At 58.4% G+C, this 26,736-nt stretch overlaps 2 protein-coding genes across 2 annotated transcripts; both read right to left on the bottom strand.

Moving 5' to 3' along the window:
- Positions 1-14,425: 14,425 nt before the first annotated feature.
- Positions 14,426-16,191, bottom strand: LOC134152257 (inhibin beta C chain-like). Its single transcript, XM_062597471.1, has 2 exons — positions 15,900-16,191; positions 14,426-15,186 (listed from the first exon to the last, which is right to left on the bottom strand). Exons 1-2 carry the CDS (start codon positions 16,189-16,191, stop codon positions 14,426-14,428), a joined length of 1,053 nt encoding a protein of 350 aa, XP_062453455.1.
- A 6,604-nt stretch (positions 16,192-22,795) lies between these two features.
- LOC134152074 (inhibin beta C chain-like) lies at positions 22,796-25,454 on the bottom strand. Its single transcript, XM_062597115.1, has 2 exons — positions 25,136-25,454; positions 22,796-23,721 (listed from the first exon to the last, which is right to left on the bottom strand). Exons 1-2 carry the CDS (start codon positions 25,452-25,454, stop codon positions 22,979-22,981), a joined length of 1,062 nt encoding a protein of 353 aa, XP_062453099.1. The 3' UTR covers positions 22,796-22,978.
- Positions 25,455-26,736: the final 1,282 nt, after the last annotated feature.

Here is a 26,736-nt window from a genome sequence, read left to right as displayed (position 1 = left end):
GCCGGAGGGAGCAGAGAACCAATGGGAACCAACCCACAGCTCCCCCCTCCCACAGTTGCCTCCCCCGCCTGCCGCACACCGCTGAGGCCCACCCAAGTTGCAGCCTATGGGCATAAATTTGAGAGCCAGGCGCAGCCGGGATTGAGGGGAATCTTCCCTCGGTCTCCTCCTGCCAAGAAACTCAAACTGAAACACATTCCTCCTCCTCTCTGCCAAGAAAACAAGGACTGCAGCCAGCAGCAGGAACAGTTGAAGCGGGGCTGGATCCAGACGCAAAAATGTTGCACGGGAGGGGGTCGGGACCAGCCATCCCCCCAGCTCCTTGCCTTTTATTTCCTGCAAACACGCCTGAAATCTGTCATCTGGCTCCACTTTCCCAAGGACACTGGAGAACTTGGGGGGGGGGAGGCAAAGAGACAGAGAAGGGGCAAAAGATAGCAAGCAAAGGAAGACACAGGGAGCTTGTATGGCAGAAAGAGCTGAAATACCTACACGGATGGATGGTGGAGCAGACTAAGAAACCTGGGAAAGGAGGGAGAGAGATGGAGTGACGTAGGGACAAGCTGGGGAATCACACGCCCTTAGAAAACCTGTCTGAAAGAGATAAGCACAGGGCTGCACCCACCCTGCCTGGCTGCCACCCCAGCCCCTGCCTTGTGAGGCCAAGCTCAGGAGCCAGGAAATTGTACCCATCCTCCCCAGCGTGCTCAGCATGGCACTGACAGGCCTGGCTAGCTCACAGCAGCGGGGTGCAGCAAGCACCAGGCAGGAGCACTCCCACCAAAGCCAGCATTGCATGGTGGCAGGAGCCCCTCTCTGCCCCCAGCACCTTCCATTTAAGCCTGGCCCCAGCAGGGTTAACAGCCCTGGAGTCCCACTGCGGAGGAATGTGATGTCAGGGCTGGATTAGCCCACACGGCCGAGATCCCAGCCGATAGACCAGCAGCACTGAGCTGTGTGTGGCACAATCCATCAACTCGCCTAGCACAGCCCCCAGCGTGGGGGGCCTGGGGGAGGGCTCTGTGTCTGCATGTGTGGGAGCATCTGTAGTTTTGTAAGTGTGTGTAACTGCACAAGTTTGGCCATACATGTCTGCATGTGCGGGGAGCGATTTGTGTTTGTGTGTGTGGACATGTTTCCTGAGGGAGGAGTTGTGCTTGCCTGTATGTACTCACGCATGTATGTGTGCATAGGCATACATGTTTGCACACATGCCTGCACGTGTGTTTGCACACATGCCTGGAACTGCAAAAGCAGTGTGTGTTGGGGGGGCACTACATGGTGCAGACCAAATCATTCCCATCCCTGCCCCAGCAATGGAACAAGGGAGGGCCAGAGCAGAGAAGCAGACGGAGAGCTTGGCTGTGGGTGTGGCAAGGGGCCGGGGTGAGGAGATGCCCCAGGAGGCCATCCCTGCATATCTCTTCCTCCCCCAGAATTAGAGGCTGGGCATCCCACTCCACTGTGAGGTACGCTTTGGCTACAGGCACAGAGCCCAGGCAGCCATTCTGCCATCCCCTCCCTGGCCACATTGTGACCCCAGGGTCAGCCACATGCCCAATTGATTTAACCCTACAGGGCCTTAGGAAAAATATTGATCTAGCTAAGCTCCAAGTTCCCATGCTGAGGCAATAGAGCCAGCAGAGCTATGGCTAGAGCAGCTTCAGGAATGGGAACTGCTGGTGGTGGAGGGCCAGGCTGAGCCACAGCACATGGATGTGAGGAGCAAGGCTAGGAGAGAGCTGCTGAGAAGCCAATGCTCCCCCATGCCAGTGGCAGTCAGGGATCAAGGGGACGTGTCTCAGCCACCTCTCAGGGCAGGTAGGGTCTGGCAGTACCAACACACTCCTTGCCAGCTGTGAGATCTTCCCCATGCTGTACACCCTCCCTAGGCACCAGGGTCTTGTCAGGGACAGAAAAAGGCCAATGACAGTGGGACAAAAAGGATCGAATCCCCTTCTGCACAGAAGTTGTCCCAGGACTGAGTCAGGGCTAGGCTAGTCCACATAGTGGGAGCTATTCCCCTGTCTCCACATGCTTTCCTACCTCTGCCTCCAGCAAAGGTTATATGCAGACCTCCCGCCCAGCTGCCTCACTATGCAACAGACCCTGCTGTTGGGCCAGGCCTTTCTGTAAATCCAGATTCTCTTGCTTGGGGAAGCTAATCTGCCCAGGGACCGCCGCTGCCACAAAGCACATTGATTCGGGTTCAGAGAGTCTGAAAAGGGACAATTCAGGGCTGTGATCCCGTGCTGGTGTGGGCTGCCAAGCCCATTCCAAGGTGGTCCCTTGCCTGGAAAAGATGAGGCAGAGACAGGACCAGCTCTAGGGGAAGGATGCATGTGTAGAAAGGGTAGGGGGCAGAGATACCCATGCCAGGACAGATTCGGGACATCCTCTGCTCCATTCTCCCTCCCTACCTCCCTCTCAAGCCCCAGTTGCTGTCTTCGTTAGAGTAACACACCCTTATTCCCCATCCCATGCCAAAACTCTTCTCTGCCCTTTGCACTGCTTCAAGAAGGACCAGAGCTCTCTCCCAGCCCACCTACCCCTCCAGCAGCACAGCTTTGCGCCAGCCATAGTACACCACCATCCATGCGCCATGTCCCTGCAGGGAGGCAAAAAAATCCAGCCTTTCACTCCTGCATGCACCTACGCCCACTCATGACCATGCAGTGACATGCCTCCAGATATGTTAGCACATGCTAACATATATATGCTTTGGGAAGAGGGGAAAGCAGGTCGACCTGGGGCACAGCCTGGGCCACCTGCTCTCTGGTGCAGCCACAGACACAGGTAGCCCATGAAGGAGGGCTGCAGGGCAGGAGCTCACCTCTCTGCACTCCCTGTGCTGGTTCCTCCTGCAAGGCAGGGACCCCTGGCCCTCAACCACTGGCTGAGCCAGCCAGGAAGCCGTGGCAAGCTGGGCTGGAGTGGTGGCGCTTGATAGGTGGTCCCAGGGTAGGCAGGCAATTGTCACAGGCTTGCATGTTGTTTGCTTTGGCCACCAGCATGCTCTGCCTCTGCAAATTGCTCCCATAAAGCCACTTCCCTGGCCCCTGCCCACAGTGGAGCAGGGTCTGAGTGGGGACAAGGTTTTGGGGCAAGGGTAAAGAGGGTGCAGGCATAGCAGCAGCTGCAATAGGAATCTTTATACTTCTCCCTTCCTTTCCCTGTGCTGGAGGGAAACAGCAAAACTGAACATGTGGGACCCATAAACACCCAGCTCTGAGTCATTGCTGTGGGAGCCCCTGCCAGGCACAGCTCCTTCCCCTGGCACCAGGACATCACCTCCCACTGCAGCACACACACGTGCTATATGGAGGGACACCCCCAAAAGGGGGGGGGGCTGTAATGCAGGAAACCCTGTGTTCCTGAGGCAGAGAAGGCAGTGAGCTGCAATGTCCTCTGTCCTCCCACCATGGTCCGGACAATCCATACTGAGCCTGTTCCCACCTCAACAGCTTCTGCCCGCAGGACTCCTCAGAGGACGGGCACAGGAGAATGTGCAGGACCCGATGGGGATGTCAGCAGTGGTTAAAACATTTAAAACACACTATCAACCCCTTTTAATCTGTGGGACTGCCTGTCTCATGATCACGCTGGGCACTCAGGAAGCATACATTGCTCCTGCTTTTGGAAAAGAGACCCCCTCTATCTTCTGAGAGATATGAGGGGTGACTCCCTGCGCCTCCTCGCCTCTACCACGCACAGCCTCAGCAATCCCTTTCTTGTTGGGATGCTTTTGTCTCTCTCAAAGTACCTGCCACTTTTGGAGAGAGTGAGCACAGACCACTGCTTTCCTCCTGCTTGCCTGGAGACCTGCTCCATCTCCTGCATTTTGCAACCCCATCACTTAAAGCCATGGTCACTGCTACCTCAGGGAGCACTGGGAGCCACGAGGGCTTGCTGCCCCTGGACTAGGGGTAGGAAGTAGGGAGGGAGGTTTGATGTGGGGTTGCACCACATCTGGACCCCCACTCTCCCCCAGCTTCAGACCCGGATACAGCAGAGCTGAAACTTGACTCACTGTTTTTGCTGCTTGTTCCCACTTGGTGGCTGCTATTTTATCAGCTGTTCCCCTTGTTATTCTGCAGTTTCTGAAGGGTTTTAATGTGCTGAAAGGATTTTGGGAAGCCACACTTGCCATGTTCCTGGGAGGGTTTCTGTAGAAGAATCTCCTCAGCCCTCATCACGTACCCACCCTGGGGACCTTTGTTATTTATCACATCACTGAGATTGCTAAACACCAGGAGAACAAAACAAGATAAACTGAGGCTCATGGACAAAGGGACTCCAACATGCCAACCAGGTAGGGAACCCCACAAAACACACAGATAATTGTGCATGCACACATACAGGCGTGTACGCACACACACAGGCACTCTGCATGCACGTCCATAGGTGCGCACGAATGCACACACACGTTCACACACATTCCCAGAGGATGCTCTGGGTGTAGGTGGATTGTTCTCCCTTCCTGAGCCTCTGTTGGACACCCAAGGTTTCCTCCTTCTAGTATGTTGGTGCAGACTGACAAGGGCAGGCACCATGGCCTGTAAGGAAGAAAGACAAGGAGGTATCACAAACATCCCTTTGTGAATGCCATATCACACTTGTGAGCGTGCAGATAAGTGAACATGTGTGCACCAGTGTACCTATGCATATGCATGAGGGTGCATGCATGTGCAGGTGCATGTGCGTGCAAGTATGTGTGCACTTGCACAGCATGCTAGAACAACAAGGGAAAGTCTGTTCCTTAGGGCCTGGGGGCTGGCCAGTTTCCTCAGCACTGTGGTGGGAGTCCTCAGCCGAGTTATGTCACTAACAGCCCCCATGCCTCCCAGCCTGTCTGCCACTCACCGACCCTCCACACTTGAGGCAGTGAACTGCAAATGCTCCTCCGAGCCCGAGCTCAAAACCTCAAAACCGGCCCCTCCTTGGGCTGCCCCAGCATGACAACACACGTCACAAGGTGTCTGCGCTGACTCACTCCCCCAGACGGAAACTTCCCTGCTCCTTGGGAGATCCTCCCAGCTCAACAAGCTCCAGCACCATCAGGGGAAAGCAGGGCTGAGTTTGATTCACTCCCACCCACTACACCAGCCACTTTCAGATCCCAGCCTGCTCCTGATTTTGTGCTCATCTATGTATATGATGGAAAAGACTCTGGGGGGGGGGGGGGGAAGATGAACCCCCCCCCACAAGGTACTAGTGACATGGTGATGAGCAGTTGCCCAGAGGACCCAAGTCCACTCCCAAGCACAACTGAGAGCATGTGTGCACATATGACAGGAGCTGGGCTAGCTTGGTTCTGAGGATGGGCAGTTTGACCCAGTTTGGTGTGTGCCAGTCTTCCTAGAGGGACTAGGACCCTTGGTAGCTGGGGAGTTTGGGGCAGGCATAAGGAGGTTTTGTGTGGACCTGCCGCAGGGCCCCAATTTCCAGCAGACTTCTCCTTCCTCTGACAGACCCTTGCTGAGTGCTGGGACCCTCACTGTTTGCTGGGGCAAGGCGGGAGGGAAGGCATGGACCAAGCCAGCCTACACTATGCAATGCCAAATGCACAAATAAACCAGCTTCAAACACCCACAACAGCATGGAGGGGACAGTGGGTGCCTTTGTCTCCCCTTATCCCCTCAGAAGCAGCCTCTACCCTAGCTGGAGAAAACCAGCCCAGTCACACTGGGAAAAGTTTTCCTAGGTCTGAGTTTCTGAAAGAGAAACTTCATCCAGCTGCTTCTTCCCAACACTGAAACCCAATGTCCACTGTTCAGATGCTGCACCGTCCGCTCAGGTTTACTACAGGTATCAACAGAGCATGGCGGAGGCAGGTGTCTGGGTATTCTGCTGGACCTCCATCTCCTTTCTGGAGCCAGATGTAGGACCCTCCCTGTTACTGGAGCATCTTCTTGTGTTCCAGCCCTGGCAGCACAGCCTCGCTTAGGCCTCAGTCACAGGCTTTGCAATCTGCACAGGAGAGGGGCAGCCACCTCAGTGCCACATGGCACCTATAGGATCACATGGATCTCAGATGTGTGAGCAGGGCCTGGCCCAGGGCGCCCCGACAGCAACAAGGATAATCTGCCCTCTGGAGAGAAACTTCCTTTGCCTTTAGACTCCCGGTTCTCCCAGCTCACAGGGGACTTGGACCAGTTTGGGGGTGCCCTGGTGGCTGTTCTAGCTAAATCTCAAAAAGGATGGCCTGTGCAGGCACAGCCTCAGCCACCTCCTGCTCATCTACAAGTCAGGGTGACCAGGTCTCACATGGCCCCCAATCAGGTGATGCCTTGCTCCCTCCAGCTTCTCCATGCTGTGCCTGACCTCAGCCCACAGCTCCTCCTGAGCTCCTTTGCAGCCCATCTGCTCCACTACCTCAGACTGCTCAGGGCTGCATCCGTCCCTTGTTCCAGCCAGGGGGACAACACACAGTCAAAGCCCAAATGCAGAGCCCTGGAGGCTTTAGGAGTGTGGCTGCAGGGCTGGCGTCTGGTGCGGGCATCCAGGGGCACCTAGAGCCCTCTGCTAAAGAGGTCAGACCTGGTCACTGTTGCAGAGGGCTCAGGGCTGAACACCATCATCTAACACTCTACTCCCAAATGCCAGCCACAGCCCTTCAAGAATTAAAGCGCAACAGCTCTCCTCATGCAAGCATGGAGGAGGACAGACAGACATTCAAAACCAGCATAGACAGGGAACCAAGGTACTCTACAAACAAGATGGAAGGGCAGCTCTGCCTTTGCCCTCAAAGCAGAGATGCTTCCCCCAGTGTGTGATCCTTCCATGGCAGTTGCAACCATGACCAAGATGGAGAGAGCAGAAGCGCAGCACCCGGGGCCCTGTGGGTCAAAAGCTGGAGAGCTGAGGTACAACAGGGCCTGGGCACAGAGCTGCAGGGTCGAGGAGGCTCCTCAGGGTGCACAGAGCCTCCTTGCACCTCAGCCCAACCAGAGGGTGCCCACATGGATTGGTCAGCAAATGGAGCAGGGAGACCCTCGCTGTCCCAACAGCAATTCCGGCTCCTCACCGAGGCTGGGGCCTGAGCACTCGGGGGGGGGGGGGACAGAAATCAAAGCCTTGGAGATACAGCACTTGACTGGGGGCTGCAGAGCACTGTCTGGGCTAGCCGCCCCCGGCCTGCAAAGCAGTGGGGCATGGAGGCCCCAAAGACATCAGGCAGAGCCTCACACAGCTGCAATAGGCCCAGGGCAGGAGGACCAGAGGAAGGACAGGAGGCACTGCCGCGGCTCAGGAGCAGGGTCGCACACAACCAGGACCATCTTGCGCCACAGGCAGCCCCGGGCGCTGTCACCGGGGCACGAGGCAGCGATGTCCCGCGAGCGGCTGTGCCCCATCCAATGCCCCTGCGGAGCTGCCCCGGGCGGGTGCCGGCTGCGCTGCTGCCGCCCAGCCTGTGCTACCGGAAAGGGGCTGCGCCCGGTGCGCCGCAGCCCACCCACCGCGCGGGACAGTGGGGCCGGGGGGACGCGGGGGCACTGCGCCACGCGCGAGGCCCGCGTGAAGACTCTCTGAGATGGTCCCGGGCCCGGCCCGCCGTCCGCCGTCCCACGGCATCGACGGGACGGCCTCGGCACGGCTCGGCCTCTGTGGAAGGGCCGACGCCGACGCCAGCGCGCAGCCCTGTCCCGCGGGGCTCCCCCAGCCCCGGCCCACGGTACCGACTTGCCCGACGGCCCCGGCAGCTCCTACCTCCGAGCGGCCCTGGGCGGCGCAGGCGGGTCCCGTGGCTCCACGCTGACCCGGCTCCCGGCGGCGGCTCAGTCCCAGCGAAAAGCGGCACATCCAGGGGGACGCCGGCGGTCGGGGCGGGACGGCGCGGCGCCCCCCGCACTTCCCCGGCAGCGCTCGTCCTGCTCCGGCCCCGCACCCGCTCCACCCCGGGCGCTCAGAGAAAGTTGCCGGAGCCTCGCGGGGGCGGCGCGTCCCGGCAAAACTCGCGGAGCCACCGGGCGGCGGGACCCGCTCCGCCAACTTGGGCGGCGGCGCCGAACGCGCTCGGGACGGAGACCCCGACCGGGAGCGCCGCTGGCTCCAGTCACTCCGAAAACCCGGGCTGGATCCTGCACATGCGAGCATGCGGGACACGCGCGCACCCGACGGCCCTCCACACGCGCGTGTCCGTGCACACATATGGTTGTACACACATGCACCCGTGTACATGCACAGGTCCATGCACACAGCTGTGCACACATGAGTCTGTCCACACACACAGGGCGTACACACACTCACAAAGAACTTGTATACCAGCATATATTTATGTACACAAGTAGGACATATGGACGCACATCTGTGCATACTGGCAGAGGGCATACTGGCAGAACTCCATCTGTGTATGCATGTGCAGGGCACACACATATACTGAGGGCATGCACACAGCCCTGCACATGTGCATGTGCGTGCATGAATGCACAGAAGCATACACACATAGGCATTTCTGCATGTGCACACAGATGCACATGCACATAGCACACATGCAAACCTGAAGCATGCACATAGTACATCCCTGTGACCACACATGTGGAATACATGGCTGTGCCCGGAGCATAGAGGGCATGACCATGGCACAGCATATTCAGGGCATGCAACCACCTGCAGAAACCCACCCCCAGGCATTGACTCCTCCACTGAGGGATGGGGCACAGTGGACACTGGCCCATGGACCCCCGTCTTCACTTGTCACAGCAGTCAGGAAGGCCAAGAGGTGCATGGGGCATCCTGAGGAGGGAGCAGGGAGATGTGGGATGCTTCAGGACAGAACAAGCTCAGCATCCTGCAGCAGAGGCAGCACAGCGCAGGGGCTGCTGCATGGGCACTTTGCCTATCCAGGCAGTTCAGCCTGGCCTCTCCCACAGGAGCCAGACTGGCTGGACGGGCTGATGCCAGCGGTGCCCAGCACTGGTCTGCACTTTGAGGGGCGCTGCCAGGAGGCACGACGAAGACCAGCAGGAAACATCGCATGGTATAGGCGGTCTGCGGGGGCCGCGCTGCTCCGGCGGCAGCCAGACAGCGGTGCCCGTGCCGCGGCGGGCGTGGGCTCAACCGTGCGCCGCGGGATCCCCGGCGGGGCGGCCTAGATACCTCGTTCGTACCGTGTTCGGCAGGCAGCGCCCCCTGGTGGGCCCGGCAGGTCCATCCGCAGGGCCGGCCGGGCTGGGCCGAGAGCGGCCCACAGCCGCGTCGGCCCAGACCTCCTCGGGCGTCTGGTAGGTTTCCCCAGGCTGCGCGGGCCGGGACACGGCTGGGCCTTGGTCCCTACACCTCATTTCGCCTGGGGAAAGGTCAGAGCTTCGGGCTTGACCCGGGAGCCCAGGACCTTCTCAGCCTGTCTGCTGAGACTGCAGTGTCCCTGGGCCACCCTACCCCATCCCAGTCCTGATGCAGTGGGGGCCTCACTAGGCCTCTTGCCCCCAGGTTCCCCAGCATGGCAGAGGGAGCTGTGCCCCATTCAGCTGCTTAGAGACCCCGAGGCACTGGGAACCGGCTGTGTTCTGGAAGCATCTCCCCACCAGTGGGGATGCTCCACGGCCTCTTCCTTCCTCTTAAACTAATGCTACTACCTGTGCACTGTGGCTGCATCGTTCAGCCTTTTCAAAAAAGCACCCTCCACTAGGATGTCCTCTGGCCTCCCCCTCCTGGTAAGTCCCCAAGGTGCCCAGCAATCATTTGAGGGTTTTCCTGACAAGTCCCCCAGGCACATCCCTGCTTGGCTTCGATGTCTGTGGCTCTGCCAGCCTTCTCCCACCTTAAAAGCTCCCCTGGCTGTGCCTCCACCTGGCTGCGCTGCCCACCAGCTCGGCCAGCCATACCCCTGCACAGCCCCAGTCCCTGCTATTTAGCCTCCTGCCAGCCACCTGACTGTTTTTCCACTACATCTAATTTCTGGTGGAAACAATGGTGGAAGGGGTGAGGATAACACTCACTGGGTGCCTGAGAGCATCTTGAGGGCCCAGCAGTGATTTTCCCGTGCACACAGCCAGGTGCCCTGCCTGCCACATCTGTACGTTCTCACCGGGGCAAAGTCAAGTCTCACACAGCGTTTGTGTCACTGAACGAATGGTAAACCAAAAGTGGAAGCTGCAGCAGCTCAGGGAAGCAGACTGCAAAGTCTTCTCCCCCTTCCCCAAGGGGTTGCACCCATAATCCAGATACGCTGGGCAGCAGGTTCCTTTCCTGAGTGTAAGCCACCACAGGGCCTAGTCTTGTCCTATATGCAGGGAGCCAGGTCCTGTTGCAGAAGGAGGGAAACTGGAGCAAGGACAACGCCTGCACGACAAAGGGGGGGCAAGAGAGACCAGGAGTGCCTAAGCGAAAGCTGGAAATTGGGCATGAGAACTCCAGGAATTGGGGGGGGGGGGAGGGATTGAATAAGAGGGAAAGGAATTTCTCACCTGGGCAGCCCTGCTTTTCCTCACTGTTTGTTTTTCACACTGAAGGTCAGTCCCCATCATGCTGGTGAGTTGCCACAGTGACCAAATGCAGGGGAAGGGCCAGGCTGGTCATAGGTGCAAGCAGCTATTTCAGGGAAAATGGCCTTTGCCCACCTGCTCCCAGCCAGAACGTGACACCATGTGTTAGTGCCAGCAGGGCACAGTGGGGGAGACAGGGTGATCCCGTGGGGCCCCCACAAGGCCTGCTGATTCCCCTGGGAGCCAGTTCCTCTCAGCAGCTCTGCCCCTGCCCTGTTGCCCTTGTCCTGCATGAAGTAAAGGGCTTTCCCCAAGGGAGACTGAGGAAAGAAGAATGTGCTCAGAGTAAACACAGCCCCAGTGTGTGTTCTTAGGGGAGCCCCAAGTAAGCTCATCTGAGGAGGTATGCCTGTTTTCTCCCTGCCCTAGCACTCAGCTCTTCCTGGCTCCTGCCAGTCCCATCCTGCTCCATGGGAAGATACTGTCTCTGTCTAGTGTGAGCCTCAAAGATGATGGGAGCAGTGGCATGCTCCCAGCCCGACCTCAGAGCCTCTTAGCAGGATTACCCAGGCTGTGGGCACTCTACCTTCCTCAGCATTAGCCTGTCCTCCCTGTACCTCTGCCTATCATTACGCACTTGGCCCAGAGTGCCACCGGAGCACCATTCCTGTACTACCCAAGCCACAGTCCTGGGTAATGCCCTCCACTGACCACATGGGACCTCCAGAGTGGGGGACAACATGGAGATTACAGCATGATTTCAGGACACCTCATCTCTCACCTTGGCCTGCAAAAGACCACTCCTTGCCTCAGATTCCCTTCCCCCTGTCCTGGCCTGGGAGCATCTCCTTCTTCTGCTGGTCATGCCAGCATGAGCCAACAAGGGGCAAGCAGGGGCTATCTCTGTTCCTCAGGGAGGCCCCAGAACTAAGCAGCAGTAGTGATGCCTGCACAACCTCCCTTTCTCTGATTTGAAAGTGGACTCACCAGCTGGGTGCCTGAGGTGCCCCAGATTGCTGCAGTGCAATTCCGCCCCATGGCATCAGCCCTGAGGCAGAGCCAAGGCAGTGGGTGCAGGTGAGAGGGTTTGCCTGCACACAAGTTTTGTAACATGCATAAGCAGCTCAGCACAGATTTACTCCTGAGCCGAGTGTGACCCCGGCCAAGCTGTTAAGAAAGGCCCACCCCAGCCCTGGGCTCTGCCTGGGGCCAGCCGTGCCCTCCTACACCTCCAACATCTTGGGAGCACCCCAGAGCCAGCCACTGCTTCCCAAGGGTGATACACACAACCACCCAGGCCAGGTCAGCCTTGCCTGGGCTTTGAGCCTCCCAGGTGGAAATAGCGCATGGGCAGTGCACCAGTCCCCAGCCCGACCACATCCCCCTACCCCCACAGTTAATCTTGGCCTCCTGCTTAAGAAAGTTAAAGCAGCTCAGAGCAGGGCCAGGTGATCCTGCAGATTAAAGACTTAACAGTACCACCAGCCTGCTCAGAGTGCTGCCTCTAGGCTGGCAGGTCAGTGTGTCAGTGTGTCAATGAGTCAGCGTGCCATGCATACATATGTGGACAGCCCCCTTCCCATGCTTACTGCCACAGGGATGGCACTGGGTTGCTAGCAAAGGAAAAGAGAGGGCATTTGGAATATTTGCAGGAGGTCCCACCTGTTGATCACGCTAACTAGAACAACAGCACTGATACAGAGAGGGAGCTGGGAGACCATGACATTTTTGTACATGATCTCCATGCACTTGTGCGAGCTGCATGCCTGCCTCTCTTGGCACATGTGTGGCAGCACACACTCGTGGGTGTCACGGACATCTGCAAGGTCCCCTGTCATGTCAGCAAAACATGCGATGGCTGCAGGTAAGCCCAGAAGGCAGGAGCATCCTGCAGGTGTAGGCAGATTTTCCCCACTAATGGAGCTATTTGGAGGAACACAGACTGTGGCCATGTCCCCCCCACCCCGAGCTGGGGGGGGGGGGGGTGCCTGCTGCGGCTGGCTGATGAAAGCTGCCCTTTGTCCGCTTCAGGGTGCAGCACAGGGCCAAGCTGGGATAGCAAGTGGGTTTGTCCCCAGATAAAGCAGCCCCTAGCTGAGCTTTGAGCGGGTGTTTGCGCAACAAGGCCCCAGGCTGGCCATGTGGGATCCTGGAGGGATGAGCAGGTGGCATTGCCCCCCACACACACATACTCAGGCAATTCCCTGTCACCCCTCAGTACACTGTCATCAGACTCTGGGACTGGCCACTATGGGGCTGAGATTGGGTTCACTTTACAAGGTGTGGGGGTGTAGAGTTGGAGAGGTCAGGGGGATGCCTGGAGGGGGGGGTTGCTGGCATTTGCAGTGGGTTCACAGGATTTGGGGGTGGCAGTGGCTTGTCATTTGGGGTCAGTGTTCCAAGAGCTGTGCCAGTTTGTGCTCCTCTTAGGGCTGAGCCAGGTCACAAACAGCCCCTTCAGACCAGGCTATGCCCTCCCATAGTACCCAGTTCACTAGGAAACTGCTCCTTTGGTGTCCATGCGCTCAGCTGCCCAAGCTGCTGCTCACTTCCTAGCCCCTGCCCTGTCCCCAGGTCTCCCACCACCAGGCACATGTGTGGAGGAGCCCCCCCCCCCCCCCAACAGCCTTGCTTGCACAGGGCTCAATGCACTACACCCTATGGCATTTGGGGAGCAGCAAAAGGCCTCACAGATCCCCTCACCCCCCCCCCCAGCAGAGCTGTGCTGCCCACAGGTGCCAGCTGCTTGCAGCCCCTGTGCTGTTCTAGCCCCAAAGCCTAACAGACAGAGGCAGGGCAAGCCCAGGGCCAGGGGTAGGACCTTCTGGCCAAGTGGGACCATTTCCCCCACCCCCTTCATGAAGGCGATGCCAGGAGAAAGCAGTCAGAGCCTGGATGGTTTATTTCCATCCATTTATTGGGGAAACTGCACCAAAGTATTAAAATAAGTTAAAAACACAGTCCATACAGGTGCATTGCATTTACAAGTACCAGGAAGGCAAAGGCAGAGTGGGATCTTCAGTAGACAGATAGGTAGACAGGATGGAGCACCAGGGAGTCCCAACAGCTGCAGAAACCTCCTCAATAAAATAGCAATAGTTGCAAAACTGAAGTTGCAAATAAAATTGCACCTTTAATATAGCCTTACAGGCAAATTCTGACTCCAGCCTTCTTGTGAGGAGGCACTGTGTTGGAAGAAGCCTGAGGGGGTGCATGAAAGAAGAGCACAAATCTCCAAGAATGAAAGAGGGTATATGAGGGAACCTGAACAGGAAGCAAGACCATCCTTCATAGTTATATGTCCTCCTGGGAGCAAGGACTAGGTCTAGTCACTGTGGTTTTGGGATTCCTGACAGATTCCTCTCCATCCTCATCTTTCAGATCTGGTATTTGTGCCTCACTCTATCTGTCCCCCACACTAGTCCAAATTTGCTGCAAGAAGATTTGTTGGAGTAGGGGGGAAAAAAGCAGGACTGCTTTTTGCCTTCCTCCTAGTCCTGCTTGAAGGAAACAAACCCTTTTCCCCACCCCATTCCACTTCTAAGGAGGCTGGGTCCCAAGATGCTGCCAGACACCCTGATCATGAGTGAGGCAGGACCCCCTTGCCCCCTGAGCTCTGGTTCATGCACAGAGGGAGATGCTTCCCCCAGAAGTGTGGGGTCAGCTCCACACCCCAGGAATGCTGCCATTGGGACAGAGGTGCCCCAGAGCCACCCACAGCTCAGACCCAGGCAGTGTAACATGGTCTTGCTCTGGCTCACATGTTCCTGCAGCCCCCTGACCTGGGGAGCTCTCCACAAAAGACAGTGTTAAAAAAAAAAAAAAAAAAAAAAAGAGAGAGAGAGAGAGAGAGAGAGAGAGAGAGAGAGACCACCTCCCCCCAAGCTTCCCAAATGGGTCCATCACACCACAGTCTGATTCCAGCTCAAGGGAGACACTTCTCCCCAACCCCCAATGCCCAGAGAGCCAGTCCTGGAGGAGGCAGAGGGGTCCCATCCCTAGCTACAGCCACAGGCATCAACAATCATGTCAGGAATGTCAGTCTTGACAATGTTGCTGTTACGGTCAAAGTAGAGGACAGAGAGTGGCTGGCGTCGTGTGGGCACACAGCAAGAGTGCCCGGACGCTTGGATGTTGTTAGCTTTGACAAGGTTGAAGACAGCTGTATGGAAGGAAGAGGCCATCCCAGGGCTGCCTGCCACATGCAGAGGGCACTGGCCCACACAGTAGTTTATCTGATAGCCCTCAGGCTTAATGATCCAGTCATTCCAGCCAATGTCACGGAAATCCACATAGTAGTCCTTACGGCAGCAGAGGTTGGAGTTTTGGCTGCAGCGGAGGCTGCGCTTGGCCACACGGTGTCCAGGCTCCTTCACCTTTGCCTCAGCCACGAGAAAAGGCTGGTGGGACCGGCTGGCATTGACCACAGCCACATTATTGCCCCTGTCCCCAAGGCTTTCCAGCTCCAACCACAGGGTCCTGTGCTCTCCCCCAAAGAAGCTCTGCAGGGCAGGCATGAGGGAGAAGGAATGCCAGCCACTGCCCTTGGCGTTCAGTCGCCTCTCGCTCAGCAGCGTGCGATTACCCCTGGCTGAGTCACCTTCCCCATCAGCAAGAAAGATGCTCAGGGTGAGATTGGCTGCCCTGTCTCGGGGAACTCGAAGGTAGAGCCAGAGCTGGGCCTGCAGAACGTGAATGTCCTGGTCCTGTGTACGACTGAACTGGAACTGCAGCCTCATACCGGAGGGAGACACAGGCTCTGAGGGGAGAGAGGGGTGAGGAGGCAAGTGCTGCAGGGGTCAATCCTCTCCAGCTGCTTCTCAGGATAGACTCACCAATTCCTTCCTTCTCTGGGACCCCCAGCCTGCCCCCACAGGGCAGCTGCTCCCCCCAGCTGACAGAAGGGACACCAAAAGGGCAGGAAGCCCCTCCTCTCACCTGGCCTGTTCCCTGCTCTACAGAGGATAGCACTGGAGGGCACTTCCAGCCTCCCATAGAGCTGGTCCATGCATCCCCTATCCCACTACAAGAAGCCCTGAGCACCCTGGGTTCCCTTGTTCTTCAGAAAGGGGAGAGGAGCAGCAGCACTTGGAATGCAGGAGCCTGATTAGCCCATGCAGGAGGATGGGAGCCCAACGGGAGGACCATGTCCCCTTCCCCTGTGTCTGAGCCTGCCGCATCAGCCAGACACGGAGGTCACTAGAGTGCAGCAGGTGCACTATGTAATGATTTAATTACAAGCTGAACAGCTCCCAGTACCCTCACTCCACTGCGAGGGGGCAGATGGCCAGTTTCCAGCACGAGCAGGACTGTAGTGCCCCGAGGTGAAGGCAGTACATATCCCTGGGGGTCTCTACAAGCCCAGAGGACCCTTCTCCACGACTGGTCCCAACCCAGCAGGAGCTCGCAGAACCACCCCGGCAACAGGCACCGCCCTGCCCGGCCCCGCTCCCCGGGGAACCCCACACCCACCTGGCTCCGCAAAGCTGATGATCTCGTAGCCCCGCTCATCATCGTCGGGGCCGCGGCGGGCGCCGGCCGCCTGCAGCCGCCGCAGGGCGCGAGCCACGGCGGCGCGGGGCACGGCGTGGGCGAGCCGCGGCCGCTCGCGAAGCCGAAGCTTCTCCAGCAGCTGCCTCTTGGCCGCCTCCTCCAGCAGCCTCCGCTCTGCGCCAGCGGCGCACGACGGGCACCGCGGCTCCGCCGCCGCGCACAGCACCACCGCCAGCAGCAGCAGCCACAGTCCCGCGCCTCGCGCCGCCATCAGCACCGACGGGACGGACCCGGACGGGACCAGGAGTAGCGCGGCGCCTCCTGCCCGCTTTGGGCACCTGCGGCCGGGGGCGGGCCCGGTGCCCCCCCCGCCATTGGCCGGCTCACCTGCCCGTCCCGTCGGGCCGCGGCCGGGGCGGGGGATTACCGGGATTAGCCCCCCCGCGGCGGGGGCGGGCGGTGGAGGGCGCCTTGCCTTCCCACGGGAAGGGGGCGTTGGGAGTACTGGGGCGCCACCGCTCGTTCGTGGCCCCGTGCGAGGCTATCGGGTCCCGCGCGGGGGGACCCCAGGCAGGAGGTCCGAGGGGGCTGGTGCTCTGCCTCCCGCCCCATCCCGCACTGCGCCCTCGGGATCTGCACACGAGTGTGCACACAGGCGCTGTGTGCCTGCGGCTCGCCCTGGAGTCCTGTGTGGGAGGTACAGGCGAGTCTGCTGGGACACCCTCACCATGCCCATAGCTGAGCTGGGGGGAGCGGGACACTGAACTCTTCTGCAGGGCCCCAAAGCTGCAGGGAGCGGGGCCTGCGACAAATCCTGCCCAGGTGGGGGAGGATGGGTCCCAGAGCAGCCCAGGGGATGGAGCCTGGCCCACCTGCCTGCCGTGAGCCTATGGACCTGCCCCGGTCCTGTCCCCTCACTGCCCCCCCAAGCCTGTGCACTGCTCCCCGGTCATTACACCAGGAAGGTTCCAGTTTCTCGCTGACAGGGGACCCGGCACTGGGCTGGGGCAGAGGGGGAGGAGCTGTTCCTCATCTAGCAGTGCTAAAGGCCCAGAATGACCTCTGCAGCTCCCTGGTGACTGTTCACATCTCTGGGCTTTTGTCACCTCTTGCATGTGATGAGTTTGGGGATCTCAAACTACCCCTTGGGACTGCCTGATCCAGCCCCATCTCAGAACTGAACTGGGTAGGGCCAGGAAAGGCATGCTCTTCTCCCCCAAATTAAGATGGGTGTTTACCTGTACTGAGAGCTTGTCAAGAGGCAGTGTCACAGCAACCTGAAGAAGTTCTTCAGAGTCTTAGCCCCAGATACTGTGCTCATACCGGGGCACAGCCTGAGTGCAGAGCAGGGTGCTGTGGAAAACTCCCAGAGGTGGTGCGAAGTGCCACTTTGCTGGGGTAGTGGAAGAGCCCAACACCCTTGTGCCAGAGCAGGAACCCCACAGAATGTAGCAGGAGCCTGACACCCAGCTGGCCCATGAGCCCTGTCCCATGCCCATTGTGCCATGTGGCACTGACTTCAAGGTCTCGACCATACAGAGCCCCTGCCCCTGGTCAAGCAGAGGTGACAGGTAAACAAAATGGGCTGTCTGGGAAAAAGCACCTACCAGGGATGATGCAACCATAGTGCAAGGGGCAAAGTCCTCAGCTGGCTGGGCCTGCTGGCAGCTCCCAGAATAGCCCAGGAATGTCAACAGGGAGGAAAGAGTGGGCACAACCTGGCCCAGAAGCACAGCTCCCACGGGGCCTGTGAGCTCTGGCTGCAGGCAGCAGGTAGACAGTGCTGCCTGTGCCCCAGCAAGGCTGTGCAGATGGTGCTTCCTCCCAGGCTCTGGCACGGGTGCACTGGCGGTGTGCATGCTCATGCATCCCTGCACACACAGGGACATTTTAACTCATGCTCACATGCAAAACATGCATGCCAACAAGTAAGACACCCCCCCCCCCCGATGTCTGGATGCATGTGTATGCCCGCAAATGTGCTTGCTTGTGTATTTGTGTGCTCCTGCAGCGTGCATGCACTTCCACAGATGCTCAGTGGTATGCATGCACCTGCATGCTCCCTTGCAAAAATATTCTTAGTCCCCCCCCCCACACTTTTGGACACATTGGTCAGTTTGTGGACATGCTCTCACAAGCACCTCACACACATTCCCCTGTCTTTTATTTCATGTTACCATGCTAGTGACTGGAGCACTTTCTTCCTGGCTCTCTGGGCAGGTTAAATTCCCCACAAGGTAGGGGTGCTCCTGCCTTCCCCCTGTGGAAGGGGCCAGGTCCCTGTATCTGATGCTCTTCCCACATGTAGGAGATTGAGGCAATTCATAGTTGGCATGCAGAGCAGCACTGGCCCTGGTTCCAAACAGGTGGCAAGGAACCAGGGACTGTTAAAGGCTCTGTGTTAGTTCTACCTCCCAGCAACCATGCCACAGCTCTATGCACACAGGAAAGGGAAACTGAGGCATATCACCTTGCTGAATTTCTCCTTCCCTGCTAGCTCTGCAGAGTCATGGCTGGGGCATAGCATGACAGAAGAAACAAAGATTTGGGGCAAAGAGAGTGAATTACACTCCACCTGGCTCTCCTTTCCAGTTGGAGAGCAGGGTCTCCTGAAAGAATTAAATGCCTGGGATCTGCCATAACCTCTGAGGACTGGCCAGCACCATGCAGGTACCCCCGTGAGCCCCCATTTCACCCCCAGCTGAGCGAGAGCATCCAGTCCACCTGCCCCCCATACCCTGGCCAACAGATCTAGGCCAGGGGTCAGTGCAGAACTGTGAGCGGTTCTTGCACCCATTGCGTAACGGTGTTGTTGATTAAGCAGTTCCCAGAAAGCAAAGCCCAGGGACCAGCCTGACCAAAATACCCCCCAGGTCCCCCCAGGCCCAGCACTCGCTGCACACATGGCTTTTGGGCCTCTAACCTTGTGTCCTGTTGGGCAGGAGCAGCACATGATGAACCCATCTAGCAGTGCTAAAGGCCCAGGGTAAGCAGGGACCCCCAAAAAACTCATGCACCAGCATCTGAGCATGGGGTCTGCTGGCGTATCTGTTCTCATGCAGCTCTGCCCAGCAGCTGGGTACTGCTTCCAGCCATGAAAGCACTAAAACCAGCTGTGCCCCTCACCCAGGCACTGACTAGGCTCTGGAAGGGGCTTCTGTCCTGCAGGCCCCTTTTTCCTGCAGCCGGTGCCAGAAGCTGCAGGCCAGAGGAGATGCCCGGGGCAGCGGCCGGCGGCACAAGGCAGTGCACCAGCCACCACCGCGGGGCAGCGGCCCCAGTCTGGCCCCGACGGTGGCGCCTCTCGCGGCCCGTGGGCGCCACCCGGCGACGCGGAGGTGCCCCGAGCGCGGCAGGAGCTCCCGGAGCTGGGCCGAGGGAGCGCCCGCACCTGTTCGCGGGCGCTGCGCTGGACCAAGCCTGGCCGTGGGCAAACGACGCCCTGCACCAGCGAAGCCCCAGCCCGAGGTATTGCCTGGGGCCTCCAAAGCCGGAGGCTACAGGTTGGAGACTGCCTGCAGAAGAGAAAATTAAAAATTAGCCCTTTTCAAGGCAACATCAGAGCCTTTCAGGAATTCCCACTCCTCCCTTGTGAGCCTGGCTTTGCCAAGAGACACCTGCTGGCACAATGAGCGCTTGGACCTTTGCTTCAGGGTCTGTTGATACTGGCAAGGGTCCTTCCAGGAGCCACTGGCAGCAGCTGCACACCCCCGTCCCCTCCCAGATTGGAGTCAGAGGGGTCAGCACCCTGAGAAGCCCCACATTCCCCTCTGCACCTGACCTGGCACAGCCCAAGGGCACAGAGCCCATGACAGGTCAGTACTGTCTGCATGGCATCTCCTGCCCCTGGCCTGGGCAGTGGGGTGGCTGAGAGGAATGGGTTCACCCACTAGACAAGCCCCTCAGGAGCAGTGGGCAAGCAAGGCAATGTCTTGTGGCCTGGGCATAGCCACCTGAGATCATCCCCTCCAAAGCCTGCTGCCTGAGCAGGGTCCTCCAGGAGAAGTATGCTGTCACAGAACAGGGAGAAGGGGCCCTGTAAGAGCCATGGAGGGATGGTGGCTGCCAGGAAACAGCATCAGGTCAGGGCACCCTACTGCTCTCAGGGTTTCTAGCCTGATCCCAGAAGAACCTGGCTTAGCACTTTTCACTCATGCTCACATCAAGGCATCTTTAGCAGAGCAGGAAGGCTGGCTGACAGGGAGAGGGCCAGGGGACCAGCTGTGCCTGGCTTCCTGGGACCCTGCTGCTAAGTGCCCCCTTCCTTTGCCTGGGCTTTTCCCTGGGCTAAGCTGCTACTGCTTGATCACCAGCCTTGGTGGTCCCTGCCCCTTTCTGCAAGCGGGACAGGAGCTGTGGAATGTCCTATTTCCTGCTGCAGTTGGACAAACTGCATACATGGAGAGTTCATGGTGTGGGGCCCTGGGTCCTGTTGGTCTCGGGCGTCTGTTGCTTGAAGGCACTTGAGCAAATATGTTTTCTGGTGGTGGGCATATCCCCAGGACAATGTGCATTGCCTGGCACATTGAAGTGGCCCCAACCTCCCAGAGAGAGGGATGGTGCTCAGTGGCATGGCCCTGAGCCGACAGGACATGAGTCGACTAGCTCCTCATGTTGCCTGAGCTACATCTGCCCAGTGGTACCGGGGCCAGCCGTGTGGCATCCCAGGCAAGGGCAGGCAGCAATGGGGAAAACTCATAGGTGCAGGGAGGTCTGCACTGGCAGATGCTCCATCCCCAGCAGGCAGCTGTGTTCCTGCAGCCAACCCCACCACGTGCTGAGTTGTGCCCAGAGAGCACGCATGCCGCTGGCAAAGGGCAGAGCAAAACTCAGAGAGTGGGTGCTGAGGGCATAGTTTCAGGCAGGGCACCCTCAGCACATGCCAGTAGCTCCTCCTACCCCCTCCCTTGGCCCCTTTCTGCTGCTGCCTCGAGAGCTGTGTGCTGGCCCCAGGAAAGTTGTTTGTTGAATAAATACAGACAGTAAAAAGAGGCATTGGAAAAGGAAGGGGGAAAAAATAAAATAAACAAACACCAAACTCTCTTTGGTCTTGTGCAAGTGGCCTTGAGACCCAGACAGTATTGATCGCTAAGTCTTCCACCTTGCCTGGGCAGCACTTGGGCCAGGGGGAACCCTTTGGGGTTGAGTCCTTCAGGCACTGGGGCCAGGAGACCCCACTCCTGGCATGGTGGCTGCTGGTCCTGGTGGGGTGATGTGGGTCCTCCACCCTGGCAGGGTTCTGCAGGAGTGCCTGCCCCTGACGCAACATAGGTGAATGCTTTTCACTGCTCGTGGTGGCTCCGTCCCTCCTCAAGAGAATGCAGCTCCTCTGGGGCAATGTCACCCCTGTTCCTGCTCCACCTCCCAGAGCTACTTGCAGCCCCAACCACCTCCAGGAGCTCCCATCATCAGCTGCCCTCTCCCAGTGCCAGAACCCCTTACTGTTCTCTTGGTCCTCACATGAGGGACACGTGTGAAGCAGTGGAGAAACCTGAACACAGGATTACATAATGGAGCTGATGTGTCAGAGCTGTCCTTTGTCCCCAGCTCTCACGGCATGGACACATCCTGCTTTGCCAGGCTGGCAAGGCGGGGAAGGGGGCAGTTGCTCTGTTGCTGGCCCCAGGACAGAGACATGCTAGTAGTGCCCCAGCAAGAGAGATGCTGTTGGGTCGTGGGCAAAGGTGAGCGCGATGGGCAAAGGCAGCACTGTGGGCCCTGCAGCTTTGGCAGTCTAGCCTGGGAGTCACTGGCCACTTTAAAAGGGAGAAGGGTTGATCGTTTTTGTCCTAAACTGGGGCAAAAATGGCCACATACAGATGGTTTTGGTGGAATGGAAAACCTGGCCCAGCCAAGGAATGGTACCTTCCCTAAGAGGAATTACAAACACCCCATGGCTGAGGCTTCACTCCCATGCCCTAGCTCTGGTCAAGACAAGCTGGGGGCTCTGCCTCCCTGGGGAAGACAGCAAAAGGGCAGAGTGTGACAGCAGTGGGTGGTCAGACGATTTGCAGTCTTCAGGGGCTGGTGGATATCTAGCCCTGCCGATGGGCTAGAGGAGAACTGTGCATGCCAGAGTTGGGCACAGGGAAAAATCTCCCTACATCCCGCCAATCTTGCTGTCTCTGAGTAGGCTCCCAAGCAACCTAGTCCACATCCCCTTCTTCTGCAGCATCCGTGTTCCCAGGTGCTTTTGCAAGCCCCAGAGAGCCCCAGCGACTGCTGGTGCAGTCCCCCCAAAGGCGCTCAGCCCAGGCTGAGTGAGGGGAGAGGGAAAGGGGAATGGGTCAGTTCTGTGCTGTCTTGGGGTTGTTTGTGCTAGGGCATATCTAGCACCTTGCACTTTGGGGATGGGGAAAGAACATGCTGGCTAATGTTGGGCACACACGTGCACACACATATGCACACATTGACTCTGGGACTCTTTTATTTAATAGCAGGAAGCTGGGATGCTTGGAGAGGGAGGCACTTCTCTACCATGGGGATCAATTCCCCCTTCCTCACTCTCTCCAACCTCAAGTCCAGTTGAGGAATGGGGCCTGTGGCTGGCTCTCTCTACTCTGACATAGCTAGCCCCCAGTTTGTTCTCAGGTTCTTGTCTTCCCTGGCAGCCTGGCCCCACTGGCCAGGGTTGGGACACGTTCCCTGAGAAGCACATGTTCGTGTTGCAGCACCAAGGGCTGTACCATGGCCTTGGCCACAGGATCAGCACTGGGGAGGGCAGAGGTTGCTCTGAACCAACTAGCTACATGGTTTTTGTAGAGCCTTGCAGGCAGAAGGGGCTGTTTTCAAACAGGAACAGTTCTTGGGCTGGTGGTCTGGGAGTAGAGAGGAATCCCTGGGCAGATCTGAAGAGGTAAAAGAGCTGTGTAGGAGGTCAGGAGGAGACTTGTAGGTTCAGCATCACCTTGATGCTTCAGTCTTGGGAGGATAAAACACCGTGGCAGAGTTCTCATCCTTCAGCAGCTCTCCAGGTCTCCCACTGCTGGAGAGGGACTGGGGAGGAGGGGACCCCTGCTCAATGCAGGTCCTGCCGTCCTGCTTCTTCAGGTAGCAGGTTAGGTACAGCCACAGGCATCAACAATCATGTCAGGGATGTCAGTCTTGACAATGTTACTGTCCCTGTCATAGTAGAGCAGGGAGAGGGGGCGACGTTTTGTGGGCACACAACAGGAGTCCATGGCAGCATCAGCATTGTTGGCTTTGATGAGGTTGAGGACAGCTGTATGGAAGGAGGCAGCAAGGCCAGGGATACCAGCCATATGGAGAGGGCAGAGCCCAGCACAGTAGTTCATGTGATATCCCTCTGGCTGGATGATCCAGTCCTCCCAGCCAATCTCTTTGAAGTCCACAAAGAATTCCTTCCGGCAACACATCTGTGAGTCTCCGCTACAGTCAATGCCACGTCGCTGGACCCGATGTGGTGTCCTGGTCTGGGCCTGAGCTGCCACAAATGGCCAGTGGGAATCACTCTGGCCAGCCAGGAGAGGAGACCCCAAGTCCTCTGCCATCTCCAGCTCCACAGTGAGCCTCTGCATCCCTTTGCTGAAAAGGCTCTGGACAGCCTGTCTCACATCCAGTGTGGCCCAGCCAGCCCTCTGCACCTCCAGCCATGTCTTACTGACCATGGTCATGTTTGGCCCAGTCAGGTCAGGCTGCAATAATTTCACAGTGACCTGGTGTGTCCCAGGGCCAGGGGATGCACAGAAGAAGTATAGGCTGGCTTGCAGTATCTCGATGCTTCTGCCTAGCTCCTGAGTGAAGCGGAAATGCAGGTGAATTCTGCTGGGAGTGGAGGATCCTGTGAACAGAACAGGGAGCAGTGTCAAAAGCTGAGGGGAGAAGACTTCCCCAGCCTGGGGGCTCAAGTGTCCAAGCAAAGAGGGGGCCTATCTAAACCAGGGAGCAGGACACAGGAGTCTGGATGAGCTATTTGCCTTCTGCCTCCTTGCACTGCTGCTGCTTTTTCTTCTTGCTCCACTGTAAAGCAGCTGCCTCTGGACCTCATTCTTAACTCTAGCAACCAGCTCAGATCCACCTTCTCTGCCCTAATTTTACCCTTGTCAGGGAAGCTGCTGGAAGATTTTGGGGCAGGTTATCTGGCTTCATAAACTAGCCCTGGATTTAAGGCCGTCACATTTATTTATACCACCAGGACCCCCTCTGCTTTCCATGGCTGGAATAACTGCATGACATTGCGCCATGATGTCTCATCCTAGCCCAGTTGTGTTTTGGGGCAGGCAGGGTCACCTCTCCTCCTGGGACAGCAGCACTGGGCCCTGTGGCGTAGCTCTGTATGTGTGCACATAGACCTCTTCCTCCGCTATCTGGCACAGTGCAGCAGGGCGAGAGGGTGGGCTCAGCCCCATGCCTCATGCCTGCTTCTCTGTTTCCAGCAAACACTCCACTGAGCCAGAAGACAACTCCACATTGTCCTCATGTGTGGGAACACAATGTACTTCAGAGCAGCATCATTCTCAGAAGTCTCCAAGGACACAGCAAGCCCTCCTCATTCCCCAGCAGTTTTACAAACCTCACAAGGGCCTACAAGGGGAATCTGTGTCCCCCACACCTCACCAAGCAGCAGTTTAGACAAGGTAAAGTGACAGTGCAGAAGGATGTACTGTGGTGTGGAGTGGCTGTTTAGCTTCTTTCTGAATAAAGTTGCATTTGCCTGGGAGAAGTGAGGGGAACAGAACCCTGTTTTTCCAATGATACTTGTAAGGATCCCTCAGTATGTTTCGGGAAGCCCTCTCCTCCCAGGAACACAGCTGGTTTGGGGGTGCTCACCATTTTGGGTAGGAAGTGGGGACATGTCCCAGCAGCAGGGAGCAAGTGGGCTTTGGGGACACAACTTCAGAGACTGCAAGCTGAATCTGGTCTTAAAATCACAGATAGATCAACATGGACACCTGACCCATCCCTTCAGTGTGAGTGGGGAGTCTCCAACAAAAGTACGCTTGTGTAACATGGTAGCTCACCACTGCTCCCACACCCAACCCTGTGCCACTATGGGTCCCCTGCAACATAAATGAGTCTTGTCCCAGGGGCTGGGGGTGGCCGCTAGGGGCAGTTTCTCATACCCTCTCCTCCTCACTTCCCCCCCGCCCCCACCCTCAGCAAGACCTTCCTGGCCACCATGCCCTCCTCCTGCCCAGGGATCATCTCGTCCTGTCCTGTCCCACCATGCCTGCGGGCCCATGATCTGCACAGACCTGACTCGGCAAAGCTCAGGATCTCATACCGCTGGGTGCCGGTGTCAGGGGGCATTGCTGGGGAGGTGGTGTGCTCAGGGTGCCGGGCACGTGTTCTGCGCAGCGCTGTCAGCAGGGCTCTCCGGGACATGGGCTGAGTGATGCTGGGCCTCTCCTGCAAATGGAGCTTGGAAAGGATGTTCTGCTTCGCCAGGGCAATGAGGGCATCCCGCTGCGCGCTGGGGGCCAGGGCCTCCAGGCTGCAGGTTGGGCACCAGGCACCTCCGGGCGCTGCCGTCGTCAGGAGGCTCAGGAGCAGGAGAGCTGTAGCAGCTGTCATTTCCCGTGCTGGTGCTGGTCCCAGCGGGGGTCCCAGCGAGTGGATTTCCTTGAACTGACTGATAAGCCAAAGTCAAATCGGGACAGCACAGCTGGAGCTGGAAGAGCAGTGAGCCACAGCAGACTGGCAGTGTGGCTGGAGTGGGGAACAGAGAGCCCGGAAGGGCTTGTTTTCCCTCTACAACCACAAATATTGGCTGATCTCAGGCAAGATAAGCGCCCTGTGGTGCTGCAGGAGCCTTTGCTGCACAGGGAGCAGCCAGGGCACTCTCCGAGGTTAAGGTAGACCTGGGCGGCCAGCGCCCCAGTCCAGCCGCACTCCGCCAGGCCCTCACCCAAGGTGCCACGGCTGACCAAGGGCAGCACCAAGGGGTTCCGCACCAATCAGGATCAGCCAGTGGTTGCTGCTTCAGATCCACTGTAGGTGTCCTGGAGCATTGCTGGGGATGCACCACACCAAGAGGGCCTGCACCAGGCACCCTGGCCCTGCACCAGGCTAAGGTGCTGCCGGGACAGGGGCTGGGCCAGGCCCATGCCGTCACAGGGGCCACCCCAGCTAGACAAAGGGTCCTGAAGGTGCTGTGTGGTCCCAGGGTGTTGTGTGGGTGCCCAGAGGATGGTGCTCGGGAGTGTCACGTGGAGGCACCTGGGAGCCAGGGGGATCTGGGGTGTCATGTGGGGGCCCCCAAGAGCTGGGGGGGCAGGGTGTCAAATGGGAATCTCCAGGAGAGGGGAGGGTCCCCAGGGCAGCATGTGGTGACCCCCAGGAAACACACGGCCCTGATATGTCACGTGGGGACCCCCAGGAGTCGGAGGGGGCCCTAATGTGTCACATATGCCCCACAAGAGTCAGCTGCGCCACCCCCAGGCCGGTAACTCTCCAGCCGGCTGCTGCCCGCCACACATCACCCCTTTAAGAGCGTCTGCTCGGCGCACGCCGCGGCCTCTTCCCTGCCCTCCCCTTTAAGGAGGCACCCACAGGCTGACTCCGCCCCTCGGGAGCAGGTACTCTCGCCTCGCCGCGATGCCCTCCGCGCCGCCAGGAGGCGCTGCCGCTCCCCACCTCCCTTGGCAAGAGGCGCCACGCAGCGGCCGCGTCGGGCAGGTTGCCCGTGGCAACGGGCAGCAAGGCGGGAGAGGAGCGCGGTGGGCGCGGTGAGGTGACGCTACGCGCACTGAGCGGTGACGCAGTGCGCGCGCGCCCGCCGGGGGAGGGGCCCGCAGCTTCTTCCCCCCCCCCTTTTTTTTCTGTTTCTCCCCCCCCCCTTTTCTCCTTTTTTCGG

This window comes from Rhea pennata, chromosome 29 (genome assembly GCF_028389875.1).
Source record: "Rhea pennata isolate bPtePen1 chromosome 29, bPtePen1.pri, whole genome shotgun sequence".
NCBI lineage: Eukaryota > Metazoa > Chordata > Aves > Rheiformes > Rheidae > Rhea > Rhea pennata.
The sequence above is the reverse complement of the archived record's forward strand: the minus strand, read 5'-3'. Positions and strand labels throughout refer to the sequence as shown.